At 36.5% G+C, this 15,006-nt stretch overlaps 1 protein-coding gene across 1 annotated transcript in view; it reads right to left on the minus strand.

Annotated features, from left to right (window-relative positions):
* The window catches only part of LOC136036454 (pre-mRNA-processing factor 6-like), a 91,123-nt gene that overhangs the window by 54,249 nt on the left and 21,868 nt on the right, over positions 1 to 15,006 (minus strand). The window contains exons 7-8 of the mRNA XM_065718693.1: positions 5,214 to 5,532; positions 953 to 1,092 (exon numbers count right to left, since the gene is read on the minus strand). Coding sequence (XP_065574765.1) covers positions 953 to 1,092; positions 5,214 to 5,532 — 459 coding nt within the window. The remainder of the gene's footprint in view (positions 1 to 952; positions 1,093 to 5,213; positions 5,533 to 15,006) is intronic.

Genomic DNA, 15,006 nt, shown 5'->3' on the forward strand with positions numbered 1-15,006 from the left:
TATCATTTGAGAGATAACAGAATATTAGCTTCTTATGAGCAAAAGAAACAGTTCGGTCATTCTATCTATTTTTTTTTCTATTTTATACAATGATTTAAAAGCGGGGGGGGGGGTTTCCTCTCCTAATTCCTGTACGAGGAGTACAGGAATTATTAAATTACATCCACCATGAATTGTAGAAAAACGTACAGAAATAATATGAAAAAAACTTCGTTTTCTTAAAGAGTTAAAGAGGCTGCGTCCCAAAGTCGAACCTTAAAACGTACAGGAATTAGAAGAGGCAGTTGGGGGGCTGCCGCCCCCCAAACCCCCAGCTTTTAAAGACTCTTTTGTACAGGTTTTTTGTTTTTTTTGCTAACCCCCCGCTCTTGGCTTGGGAAAGGCCCTCTTTTAATTAACAAAACATTGAAATGAATGAATAATGGAATAACTTCGAAAAATGTTAAACACAAGAGGACAGGAGAACCATTGCGCCGAAACTAGTAATTAGTAACAATGAAGTCCCCCCACAAAAAAAAACCTGTACAAAAGAGTCTTTAAAAGCTGGGGGTTTGGGGGGCGGCAGCCCCCCCAACTGCCTCTTCTAATTCCTGTACGTTTTAAGGTTCGACTTTGGGACGCAGCCTCTTTAACTCTTTAAGAAAACGAAGTTTTTTTCATATTATATTATAATAAGTCACATATTAAAACTATTTTTAGATGGAGTTTCAGGAAGGTTGACCCTACAACTATCTTTTATTAGTATCAGCTTGATGACAGCTAAAGCTGGGTCATCAATTGGGGGGGGGGGGGAGGATGGCAGGGAAAATATTGCCACCTCTCTAGATTTGAAAAATACCTTTTTTTGGTATTCTCTTTGAAAAAATGTGCCCCGCCCAAAAAAACGTTGTCCTTTACTTTGCATTTTCGTAGGTTGAGATAGTTTGATCATAAATGATGTAATACACATTACCTCGCAAGAGCCAGCCATAGTTCAACACTGTTGGGGCAACATTCAACAGCTCTTGAAAGCATTATTCTAGCATCTTTGATTTCTTCCAACTCAACTGCTTCCTTCCAGAGGCGCACAGAATTAGGAATATTTTCCAATGCCTAAAATACAAAAAAGGACTAATACACAAAGCCAACAAAGCATATCCATAAAAAAGGGTTTATTATCACACATTTTATCCCCGAAGACACAGTTGTTGGGCCTTTCAACTATACAAAAAAACGACTATCTCAAAAGCTTGATCAGACAACTTTGGGGAAAAAAGGGCGTTGGAGAGGGCGAGGAGCCCCCCAATCTCTTTGGACAATTAAAAGGGGCAATAGAACTTTTAATTTCAGACTGGAATGAGCCCTCTTTTGTTCTTCTAGGACTACTGGTTCGATACGATCACCCTGAGGAGAGTAAAACCATAGGCAAGTACTTCGAAAAGAACGAACTTGTTTAACAGACAAGACAAACAAGCTTGTTAAGTCGAGCTCCATTATTTGCCACGGATTGTCTCGAAACCAATTTTTTTCCATGGATATTCTAGCTTTGTGGTAAAATAAACCTTCGAATTGTTTTTGCAGTAAGAAGTCAACTACTTTTCATAATAGTTCATGTTGTTCATGATAATGAACATTTTTACAAGAATAATCCAGTTTTGTGGTAAAATAAACCTTTAAATTTTTTTTTGCAGTAGGGGGTCAACTACTTTTCAAAATAGTTCATGATGTTTATGAAATCAGTAGGGGGTCAAAACTAAGATTCATCCTTTTTTTTTCATGAAAGTGCCTTATGACTTTCATACTTCAATAATTTCTTATATCAACTAGGTGAGTAACATTGTGTTAAAAAGTAATTTAACATTAAGAAATTAGGTTAGGAAGAAATTTACGTTAATTTTTGACAAGATGTTAGAACTTCTTTATTTTCAATTTATAAATATTCAAAGTACGATATATTTGCTGTATTTGAAGCTAAAATGCGAATTCCAATTCTAAGCTTTTTATTTCAATTTACTTCTTCATGAGAGGTTTCATTGCGCTTTTTGAAAATAGAAAATTACTTATTTCATCGTTTCTTTAACGTGAAGGAATTTTATCCTTCAGAAATTTCACTAAACAGAAACGCTCAAGCGTCAAAAAGCGTCAAAACAGTCTACTTAATTTTCATTCTTTTCGTTTTATAGTCCATTGCTAAGGCAGAAAAATTCCAGATGAAGGACTTTTTTCTATGGAAAGTAGAAGAGTTAGGAGAATGAAACTTTCAGGAACGAATTCGAAGCCTAAATCATGCCATGTGAAGATAATTTTAAGCTCATATCCAACCTAGTTCCCTGTTTCTAAGGCTTAGAAAATTTTGAAAAAAAATAATTTCCTTCACTTTGGTTTAAGCCTACTTTTCTTCGATACCAAATTCTTGCAAAAAAAATAATAAAAAAAAGAACTATTATGATTTTCTTTTTTAATTTAAAAAACACTATTCACTATTCTCAAAAACTCTATAAATCAGAACTTCTTAAAGTTTCAGGGCTCTCATAACACTTCTTTTAGGAAATAGGCCTCATTTTTGTTGTGGATCTATTTCCGACAATTTTGCTTTCATGCGACATAGTTTATCCAAGTTCATCAAAGGTATCCTTTGGAGGGAGAAGGGGTAGAGCTTATGCTCCAGAAGACCTTTCCAGAAGCTAATAATGGCTCTAAGCTCATTTTTGACAGTTTCTCTTATCTAACTCAACTACTTTCCAAAATAAAAAAGCCCCTGTGTAGTTCCTCAATATTTTTCTCATTTCCTTGGACAAGCAAGTACTGTTTAAGAAATAATCAATTACTCAACACTGTTTTTGAACCACGGTAGAACGAATTCAGATAAAAGAATTATTTTTGAATAGATATTTTTAATAGAATCTGAGTATCGATGGGTGTAGTATAGTATTGAGTATCGAATAACAATACATGTGTTCGTAGAATAGCTATTGGACTATTTGTCAAATATTGTATAGGCCTGTTGTAAGTCCAAATACATAAAAAAAGGGTTTTCTTTAAAAACGGTCACGGATGGGCGGTGTGGTAGCTATACTGCAATGACAGTATCTGAAATCAGAATGGGATGTATCATACATCCCGCTCGGTTGAGAAAATGGTTCAATAAGCTATAAGTGCTAGAGGCAAAAATTTTGCCATTTTATAATAATCATTAGAAATATTTAATAATCATTAAAATATTTAATAATCATTAGAAATATTTAATAATCATTAGAAATATTTAATAATCATTAGAAAGAAGAAACTGTATCAGCATGGAACCAGACAGCAGCTGGAATGCTATCAGAAGATTGAATGAAGAAACTTAGAGAGAAAGAAAGATATGAAAGTCGAGCTAAACAAATCGTTGACAAAAAAATTGTACTATTACTAAGACAAGAGCGCTGTCATATAATTGTAATATAAAATTGTACTTTTACTAAGACAAGAGCGCTGTCATATAATTGTCGTATTATAATGTCATATAATACGACCAGAAAGCAAAATAAATCTTGGCATTAGAGTCTATAATATACATATATTACATAAATAACATTATATTGCATAAATATAATATTACATAAATACAATATTACACAAATATGATATTTTATCTAGACTTTCAGAAATGCAGATAAGTCCAAGAAAATATCTTTTTTTTTCAGCAACATGTATTCTTTTTTTTACCTACCCAGTATGTGCTTATGCATAGGTCGCAGTGTGCGGTTTTCCAGTCGGGATTTAAAACAAGAGATCGGAGTTACAAGATCCTTCTAAATATGAAATTTCATAAAGATCCGATCACCTGTTCGAAAGTTAAAAATACTTCATTTTTTCTAATTTTTCCAAATTAACCGTCCGCCCACTCCACCCCCAGATAGTCAAACCGGGGAAACGACGATTTCTAACTTAATCTGGTCTGGTCCCTAATACGCCTGCCAAATTTCATCGCCCTAGCGTATCTGGAAGTGCCTAAACTAGCAAAACCAGGACTGACAGACCAATAGAATTTGCGATCGCAATATATCACTTTGTAAATACCAAGTGCCATAAAAAGTAAAAGAAAAATCATCAAGAAAGAGTATAATAGTGTTTTTTTTTTTTTTATTTCTTATGACTGTATTATTCGAAAAGCTTAGCTTCGAGTGGTATTATATATTTCTCAACCTTATTCCCTATTCTAAAAGGTGCAAGATAACATTTAAAAATTTGAAAAGGAGCGGACAGAGAAAGAAGCTGGGAAACACTGAATTAGATGAATTATAATCACAATTCTTCCACTATAACCCTTAAATCAAAGAAAAATCATCCAATATGAATGTCTGTTGTCTGGAAGGGCCTCTTAAGACATTACTGAATACAAAACAGGGCCTGAGGGGCTATCTGTAGCACCGATAGGCTACACTAAAACATCTATGTGACAGATTTGGTGTGGTTTCAGTATCTGCTTTCTACTACTGCGTCCACTACCTTCCTTTAAGAAGTTATTTCGAATAGTATCGCTATTTGTTTTACCAGATAATACGGTAAATACACAAAAACATGGCGCGTTCAGATAATCTTGAAGAGGCGCACAACCCGCACTGAGTTCTTGAATAACAGCTTCGTGAGACAATCGTACTTGGCGAGCGTCGTTAAGCGACGCGAGCGGCAAGTTTTTAACCTACTGTGCAGATGGCACAAATTAATCTCTTGTGGTACAACTTTGGTCGGAAAACTGGTACAGTTTATCTCATTGGCAATGCTGCTTGGGATAGTCTCCTGAGGAAATTATCCCTGAAAACCTGACAATTTATTGCATTCAAAGGAAGATCAAACAGAGACAATTCTAGGAAAAAACAAACGCAGGTGGGTAAGTGCTTTGAGAAGTACCCTAAATTCCTAGCGGCCTGGCGCCATAGATGAAGTCACAAAAAAGCTTACTTTTCTAAAAACTTTTCTTATAGCCTTAACATCAGCCTAAGGGATCTAAGGTGTTTCCTCTGTTTTTTTTTTTTTTTTTTTTTCAAATCTATCTCTCTGGTGTGAGAAACATGGTACCAATTTCCTTACTATATAAAACATAGATAACAGTTTGTATTATGGTTTAACACAATTTGTGTTAAACTGGTACAGTTTATCTCAAATCGTTGGCAACGCTGCTTGGGCTAGTCTTCCGAGAGCTTTATCCCTGAAGGCCTGGCACCATAGATGAAGTCACAAAAAAAGCTTACTTTTCTAAAAACTTTTCTTTTAGCCTTAACATCAGCTTCAAGTTCAGCAGCACGAACCCAAATTCGAACAGAAGTTGGCAGCGACCGGACAGCAGTTGCAATAACACCCTTAGCAACGTCAGGAGGTTGAAGACGAGCCGCTTCCAGCCACAGATCTTCAGATTTGGGACAAGCTTCACAGCCCTGCATTATCAGATTGCGGGCTGCTTGAATTTTTCCGGTGACTTCCTCGAGTCTGGCTGATGCAATCCACCCCGAAGGATGATGTGGGTTCGTGTCTCTAATTGACTTTAACAACAGACGAGCTTTCTTTATATCGCTAAAATGAAAACAAAGGGAATGTTACTGGTTCATTAATGCAGAATCGCGGTTTTTTATACTGACTAGTGACTGTTTGGAATGGATTTAATACAGTTTTTAAGTTAAAATGTGGTATTCTTCCTGGGAAATACGCTTATTATCACTGGTATAAACACAGAGAATATATGAAGTTGAGTCATTTGCTTCTGCCTTAATTATAGCTGCGAAAGAGAAAAATAATTACCACTCTGAGATTAGTAAAATTGAGAAAGCCCATAAACCCCCCCCCCCCCCGCCGCCATTCTTGTCCCCTATTCGTTGTTTTATCTCCAGATTTGGAAAAGCCCGAATCTTCTAAATTACCAAGAAAATTCATAAAACAATTAGATAGTTTCCCCTTTTTTATTATTTGTGCCGATTCTTTTGTTCCCCCCCCCCTTTTTCAGTTTTTACTGAATAAAAAAACTTGTAAAGTTTTAATGCGAAACTAACAAAAATATGAATTATTGGTCTTATTGGTTTTTAATGTTTTAGACATTCTCTCTATGTTTTTCTCTCTCTATTTCCTCTTTCTTTCTTAAACAATTGGAGTTGTGTCAATTGTCATATGTGGGCTGATAATCTGATAACCCCCTCCCCCATGCCTTCTCAAGCCCAGAACATAATTTGCGTTTTACTGAAAAAAAAACTAAACATAACAAAACAAATAACCGTGGATTGACAGTTTAATTTACATATACTGATGTTTATTCCTTGATTTTTTTTATAATTTTTATTGATGAAAGTAAAAATAAGTGGAAACATTTAAAATGTATTTGCTTTCAGTAAAGCGCAAATTATGTTCTGGCCTCGAGATGGCATGAGGGTTATCAGCCCTACACATGTTAATTTCTACTCGTTTAGATTTTGACTTGGCTATCTATTGTAATTTCTGTTCGTTTTGGGTTTCATTCATTTATTGATAGCAGTTTGTGATAGTTTTACGTTTGCAAGATTATTTGACTTAATTTCTGCTCATTTTTGGCTAAATACAGGTCATTTCTTTTCCTTAAAGAACTTGTTTTGTGGAAAGTTTTTAAAAATTAATTTCTGTTGGTTTTTTATCTACATAGTCTTTTTCATAAAATTTTTTTTATAACTTTTCAGTTTTTTCTCCATAAGAATCCATAGTTGGAGTTGATATTTGTATGCTTGAGAAACTTTTTCTACAAGTTTTAATTCCTGACAAAAAACAGTATTTTTTTTTATATTTTATAACTCCTGAAGTTGACCTGAAAATAAAACTTAATGTCATTCCTAAAAGATTCTATCTATGCTCTGTGACAACCTGGAAGAGCTTACACTCTTTTTATTTATTTGAATTGTAAAAACAGAAGTAGTAATAGTGGTAATCCCAAAAGTTTCGACTTAATACCCCCAGTTTTTCTCGAAATATTGCTGAGGCTTATTGGCAACCATAAACACAATGGCTTTTAAGTTAGTTTAAAGAAACATTTAGTTTTAAAGCATAATGTGCAAATTGCAAATCCTACTATGCTGAACAAAATGGTGGTCTCAAAATTTTGACTGGATGCGTTTGAAAAATGAATAGGCTTGAAGACTGCTTGCCCTCCAATCTCCATCTACTCTTAAAAAGGGCAGTAGACATTTTAATTTTGAATCGAGTTACCTTCATTACAAGTTTCAATGATATTTCTAGTAATTATAGAGTGGTGTTACCTATGATATTGCTTATATACTCTTTTGAAAACCTGGACGCACAGAATTTTTTCGTTTAATTAAAACTCCTCCTAAACATTCCCTAAAAGTTTCACCTTAATACCGTTATACTTAAAAGCTTCACCGAAATACGACGTATTTCGGTAGGGGGTAGGGGGGTAGGGAGTAGGGGGGTACGTTGCTGCAGAATGACATTTAAAGAAAAAAGAAAAGACCTTTCAAAACAGACTTTTTCAATAGCTTATTATTTTTCTTTTTATCATATCATCGTGATTTCAGTTGGTTTATAAGTAAACTAATTATATAGTTAAGTCTTTATAAGTTGTTCTTGGTAAAAATTTGGCAACATCGAACCGTCAATTATTTTCTATAAATGAGACGTCATTCTCAATTTACGCTCTGATTTAATGTTGGCTGAAAGCCATTGTTCCGCTGTGCCTGTTTTGTTGCCTTTAGTTTGTTCATAAGGAATAGTTATTCATTATTTTCAAATAATAAGCCCAATACAATTAAAGAAGAAAAATACAATATTGTTCCAAACTTATGCTCTTATTTATTGTATGTTATATTTTTTAAACATATTATAGCCTGGATTTCTTTATTCTAGCATTTGTTAAGTATCAATCAGTAAAATTCGGAAAATGCTAGTAGCATCTGTTGTCTTTTGTGTGTCAATGAAGTTTGTTGACTAGTTTTGTCTGTTAATTTATGTCACCTATAAAAACATAAATGTTCAATAAAATACTGTTAATATTACCGCTGGCTTCCGTTATTTTTTCTATTTTTGCTAATCATGGTTTTAACTCAGTTTTTACTGAATAAGAAGAAACTTGTAAAGTTTTTTATGCTAAATTAACAAAATTATAAATTACTAGCTGTTGGGGTGGCGCTTCGCGCCACCCCAACACCTAGTTGGTGGGGCGCTTCGCGCCCCCCCAAGCCCCCCCGCGCGCGTAAGTCGTTACGCGCCATTGTAGTTGTGTCCCTGTGTCCCACCTGTGAATATAGATAGATTTATATATGTGTTTCAAACTACGTAAAAATTGCGAATATACAACATTTTTGGCTTTCCCACTACTGGGAGCTTTCCGTTTCCAATTGCCAGCAATTGATCTGAAAATGTTTGACCAGAGTCATCGTTTTGCAATCTGACACGCATATTTGTAGTTAATTTTAATATTTTTACGTGTGCCCATAAATTAGAATTTTTCAGGCAAGCATTCATTTCGTCTGCAGGAGTTAAACTACGTAAAAATTGCGAATATACAACATTCTTGGCTTTCCCATTGTCTGTGCATATACAAAGCCGTATGTACTAATAATGACGTCATATGCAAACGCTCTTTTTACAAACAAACAAACATGCATACACACAACTCGTTTTTATATAGATAGATAGATAGGTAGATACAATACAAATTAACTGCGTAAAACTTGCGAATATACAACATTTTTCGCTGTCCAATTGTCGCTGCATATAAATAGATTGTCAGGTTTACCGACCCTCGAACATGCAACGCACAATTGTCTATGGGAAAAACAATCAGTATTAAGATCTATACCACATTTTTCTAATGATTGACCTTGAGCTTTGTTAATGGTGATTGCAAATGCTAATCGAATTGGGAATTGCAATCTTTTAAATTGAAAAGGCAGATCCATTGGAATCATGGGAATGCGAGGAATAAGAACAGCCTCACCCTCAAAAGGCCCTGTCAAGATTGTGGCCTCTATTAGGTTTTCCATTGTTTTTTTTTACGGCAAGTCGCGTGCCATTGCAAAGCTTTGGTGGGTTGATATTTCTTAAAAGTATTATTGGTACGCCTATTTTTAGTTGTAGCACGTGTGGTGGAAACCCTGAAAGATCTATGGAATTTAAAAATTCAGATGGATAATTAACCGCTTCATTTGGTTCCAAAACTGTGTCGACTGACTTGTAAAGGACTGCCTGGTCTCGAATCTTGGTCAAAACAATATTGTTGATTTCGTGGACGTCTATATTTTTGGGTGCGAGAATCGCTCTTTCACTTAGCCATTTATTATTTTTATAATTTTTTAGAATATTCGGAAATACTTTTTCAATCAATTCATTTTTGGACGTCACTAAATTACAGAAATCAGCAGGTAGTTGTATACGTCCTGAAATTGAGTCTATCGTATCATAAATGTCTTTTTGTTCCGACGTTAACTTGGAAATGTTATTTTGTACATACGACAATAGATCATTCGTACTGTAACTTTTTTCACGATCCAATTCTACACATGTCGAAACAGCAGCGATACGGTTAGGTGAAGGCATTCCCAAATCCTGAAGAGGTTTGTTTGCCATACGTACGCACAAATCTTCTATAATAACTAAAGTGTATTTATAAATTTCTGATGTAAAATCAAAAGTCATATCTGACGTCTCTAACTGTTTTCGATGGAGTATATCTTCGGACATTTTTGACTTATATTTTTCCCATAAGTCTGTAGGAGCTGATGGAGAGCAAGTTGTTAAAATGATGCCAAACAATGCACGAATTTGACTTGGGGTTGACGTTTCGCACTAATGGGGAATATGGAACAACCCACTGGTTATCTACTTCGATGGTGGTACCGTTGCCATTGTAGGTTCTTCAGTCATTTTACAATTAGAAATTTCTCTTTCAACGGTCTTCTTACAATTAAAAATTTGTCTTTGAACGATATTCTTAAATACCTGTGTCCTGGTCGTCATTTATATTCCCTGTGTCCCGGTCGTCATTTGTGTCCCGGTATCCCAGTCTGTAATTTCTCTTTGAGTGTCCCGGTCGTTATTTATATTCCCTCTGTCCCGGTCGTCATTTGTGTCCCGGTCTGTAATTTCTCTTTGAGTGTTTTTTCTTTTTAGTATTTTTTAGTTTTTTACATTTTTTTCTTTTTTCAGTTTTCTTTTTCTTCTTTATTTTTCAGCTTCACTATGAAATACATATCGCCGAACCTTTGTTTTTTTAACTAAAATCTGGTAGGCATTGATGACCTTATCCGAGTCAAAATCCCAAACCCAATCATCATCGCTATCATTTTCAGTTTTGATATGTTTTGACTCTCGCTGTCCAGGTGGATCTTCATCTAACTGCGCGGTTAGCCTCAAGCCTGTTTCCTTGCTGTTCTTTTGATTCCTCGGCACGCTTTCTTTTCTGACTTTCTCTATCAGCAGCAAGTTTTTTGGCATAGACTCTTTGAGCATCTTCATCGGCTTTTGCCATTGTAAGTTCATCAGTCATTTTAAACTTAAACATTAATAGATTTCTACGTGAACATATATGTCTTAAATATCTTTAATGACGTCACCGTCATAGCAAAAATGACGACAACTAACTTCATGACGTCAGCCGACACAGAAACATCACCTGATCCACAGACAGACACACAGACAGACAACTTATTTTTATATATATAGATTACTCCTATTGGTTTATAATGTTTTAGACATTCTCTCTATGTTTTTCTCTCTCTATTTCCCCTTTCTTTCTTAAACAATTGGAGTAGTGTCAATTGTCATATGTAGGCTGATAATCTGATAACCCCCATCCCCCATGCCTTCCCAAGCCCAGAACATAATTTGCGCTTTACTGAAGAAAACAAAACATAACAAAACAAATAACCGTTGGTTGCCAGTTTAATTGAAATATACTGATAGTCATTCCTTAAATTTTTGATAATTTTTTATTGATGAAAGTACAAATAAGTGGAAAGATTTAAAATTCCTAGTTATTTAAAGATATTTTTCTAGTTTTGCTAATCATAGTAGCATATGTCCCATCTAATCATAGATGGGAAGAACATTTTGAGAATGTTTTCTCTTTATCAGTCCAATACGTTGCTACAGGGTGACGTTTATTACTACCATTACTACTTTACCTAAGAAATTACGAATTCCTAGAGCTGAAGTGGCAACACTGATACAAAAACTTTTTTTATGAATGAAACATATTCTAAACTCACACTCTGATTTAATATTTCTTGAAATCCATTGCGCTGCCTATGATAAAGTTCAAACATGCATATCTTTCTCAATAACATATACTATATGTAAGCAATGAATGAAATGCCTAACTTACAGGCCTTAACGTGAAGGCTCTGGGAGGAGGGGTTGTCATCCTCAAAGAAATAACTTCCGGAACTTTTAACTACGCTGAAAAAAAAGGCTTCATATTTTAGTATGAGTGGGGCTAACAATCTCCATGAATTCTCATGACCATTGTGCTTTACTGAAAACAATCTGCATGCATATAGCGTCTTCTGATTTAGTTCGAATTTCCCCTCGATACTGCGATTGGACTAGACTGGTAGTAGTAGTAGAGGCGGTAGTTGTAGTAGTATTGGTAGCAAGCAAATATTGCCGTTTTGATCATCTTCCTTATCATTTCCTGAATTTCCAAATTAATATACTCAGTTATTTCTGTGTTGCACCCGTTTGACAATCCTTATACACAAAACGTGTTCTGATTAGTTCAGAACTGCCCTTAACATCCTCTGAAAGGCTCACCTGAATCCCCTTCGTCTTCTTGGAAAGTAAAGCTCAAACATGCATACCTTTCTCAATAATATATACTATAACTATGTGTAAACAATGGACGAGTCGCCTAGCTTACAGCCATTGTCCTGAGTACTGTGGGAGGTTGACATCCCCAAAGACATAATTACTGCTCCTTCCAACGAGGCTCAACAAACAGACCTCTTAAAATTTCAACCGCATATGTTTTGGGTAATGATAGGCTTGGGGGCGGGCTGACTGCCCGCCATTTGTTTTGACACTTATAAAGGGCATTAAAATTTCCGACTTCCAATCAAATGAGCTCCATCCGATCCAAAGCTTATACGACCAACCGTTCCATAAAAAACCTTATATGACCCGGGGAATAGCTTACAACCCTTCCCATGGGCTTTTGGCGGATTGTACCTACCCTAAAGACATTGTTATATGATTTTTGGACAATTGGTAACAAAATGGCTATCTCATAATTTCAATTGAATGCTTTTCCGGAAAAGAGTAGCTACCTCAAAACTTTACCGGATACATTTGCGAAAAGCACGACGTGGGGGGGGGGCTGCCCTACGATCACTTTGACTCATAAAAAGGCGACTATAACGTCTGATTTCCAATCAAATAAGCCCATTCCAGAGTTTTTATGACTACCCTTTTCATAAAAACCTTACATGCACTTGGAGCAGAGCTTACAACCCTTGCGCTGAGGGCTGTGGGGAGAGGGTTGTGCTGTCATCCTCAAAGACATAATTTCCAGACCTTTCAACTAAGCAGAACAAAATGGCTATCCAAAAAATTTTATTAGAGTTTATGGGCGTGAGGAGGGGGGCTTGTTGCCCTCCAATCACTTTTGACTAATAAAAAGGGCACTACCCCTTTCGATTTCCGATCGAATGAGCCTTTAGTGGAGTTTTTACAGCAACAAATGGCCATTTCAAAATTTCTATCAGATGTATTTCGAAAAAATACGAGGTGTGTTTGTGGGGAGATGGGATCATCTGCCCTCTGATCACTTTGAATCTTAGAAAAGGCGCTAGAAATTCTGATTACCAACCCCATGAGCCCCCTCCAAAGTTTCTACGACCATCCTTTCTATAAAAAACCTTATGGGCGTGGGGGGGATTGTTTCCCTCCAATCACTTTTGACTAATAAAAAGGGCACTAGCCCTTTCAATTTCCAATCGAATGAGCATTTTTCAAAGTTTCTACGACAGCAAATGGCCACCTCAAAATTTTTCATCAGATACATTTCGGGAAAATACAAGGTGTCGGAGGGGGTGGGGTTAGGGTATCTGCCCTCCGATCACTCTGAATCTTTAAAATAGAACTAGAACTTCTGATTACCAATCTAATGAGCCCTCCCCGAAGTTTATACGATCACTTTTTCTACATAAAGCTTATATGCCACCAGGGCATAACTTACAACCCTTGCCTTGAGGGCTGTGTGTGTGTGGGGGGGGGGGGGTTGTGTCCCCATACAAACAAGGTCACGGGCGAGACCGAGTCCGTCAAATTGGAATTAAAATCAAGTAATTGCGGGCATCAAGCCATGGTTTAATTGTAGAAAAAACTAAGACAGATAGTCCGAATGAATGAGAGGCAAATCTGGCATAAGCCCTTTTTAGGATTGTTTAAAAATGATTTTATTTCACCTGTTGATACATAAGTATCATTCATCCTTCCACACATCTTCCCTGGGGCAAAACTAAGGCAGATAGTCATAGAACTAAGGGATGAAAGTTCAGATTGATTTTGGGTCGACCCGGGACGAACAATATCCACTGGACTTGTATGCAAAATGGGTGACTGAATTTGCTTCAATTCACAGGCGAACAAGTGACCTAAACCTAATAGGCTGGGCCGCTTGTAGTCTAAAAATGGAATACCGTGTCAAAGGATTGACACATGACCAACAAGTCCTCTGGACTAGCAGGCGAACGAGACCTATAGTCTTCCAAGTGTTTGGTTAATTGACACGGGCAAATCTCGGGAGTGATTATGACTCTCTTATTGGACAAATACTTGTGTGTTAGCTTTTGGAATAGCAAGCCCGCCTAGAGACTTGTTACCCTCCAATCAATTTTGACTATTAAAAGGTATTTTCAATTTCCAATCCAATGAGCCTTTTTTGAAGTTTCTATGACAGCAAATGACCGGTTCAAAATTTCTATCAGATGTATTTTGGAAAAATACGATCTGTGGTGGTGGTGGGGGGGTGTATCCTCCCTCCGACCACTTTGAATCTTAAAAAGGGTAGTAAAACTTCTGATTACCAATCCAGTGAGCCTCTCTGAAGTTTACACGACTACCCTTTCTTTAAAAACCTTATATGTCCCCAGGGCAAAATTACGACCTTTGCCCCGAGGGCGGCGGAGGATTGTCACCCTCAAAGCCATAATTTCCTGACCTTTTAACTACGCTGAACAAAACGGTTATATCTAAATTTTGATTGGATGAACTTGGAGAAATGGTGGACGTGTGAGGGAGGTTAGTTCCCCCCTAATCACTTTAGACTACTAAAAGGGGCACTAGTCTCTTCTATTTCCAATCGAATGAGCCTTTTTCGAAATTTCTACGACAACAAATGGCCATCGTAAAATTTTTATCAGACGCATTTCGGGAAAATATGAGGTGTGTGTGAATGCGGCGGTCATCTGCCCTCCGATCACTTTGAATCTTAAAGGGCACTCGAAACTCTTATTACCAATTCAATGACTCCCCTCGAAGTTCCTACGACCACCCTTTCGAAAAAAAACCTTATATTCTCCCAGGGCATAACCTACAACCCTTGCCCTGAGGGTTGTAGGGGGGAAGGTGTCATCCTCGAAGACATAATTCCTGGACCATCTCAAAACTTTGATTGGATGTGTTTCAGGAATTGATGGGCGTGGGGGGGGGGTTAGTTGCCCCCAATCACTTTTGACTATGAAAAAAGGCACTAGCCCTTTCAATTTCCAATCGAATGAGCCCCTTTGAAGTTTCTACATTTCCTTCAATACAAAGTGTCCTAGTCTGAAAAAAAAAATTGTGCACACATCGCTCTTTACATGCCTATGATAGGCCTGTTTTTGCTTATATTTTGTGGTTGCTCTTTTTTCTTTCTTGTTGTGATTTTTTCTCATTTTGACTCCAAAATACGAATTCGGTCCTTAAGGGCTCGCGATAGACCTTTTTAAAAGAACAGATGTCTTATCTTGTCTAAAACGAAATCGAATCCACAAAAAAACCCATCTATATGGAATTTATACAGCAGCAAAACTA

Source organism: Artemia franciscana, chromosome 15 (assembly GCF_032884065.1).
Source record: "Artemia franciscana chromosome 15, ASM3288406v1, whole genome shotgun sequence".
NCBI classification, from domain to species: Eukaryota; Metazoa; Arthropoda; class Branchiopoda; order Anostraca; family Artemiidae; genus Artemia; species Artemia franciscana.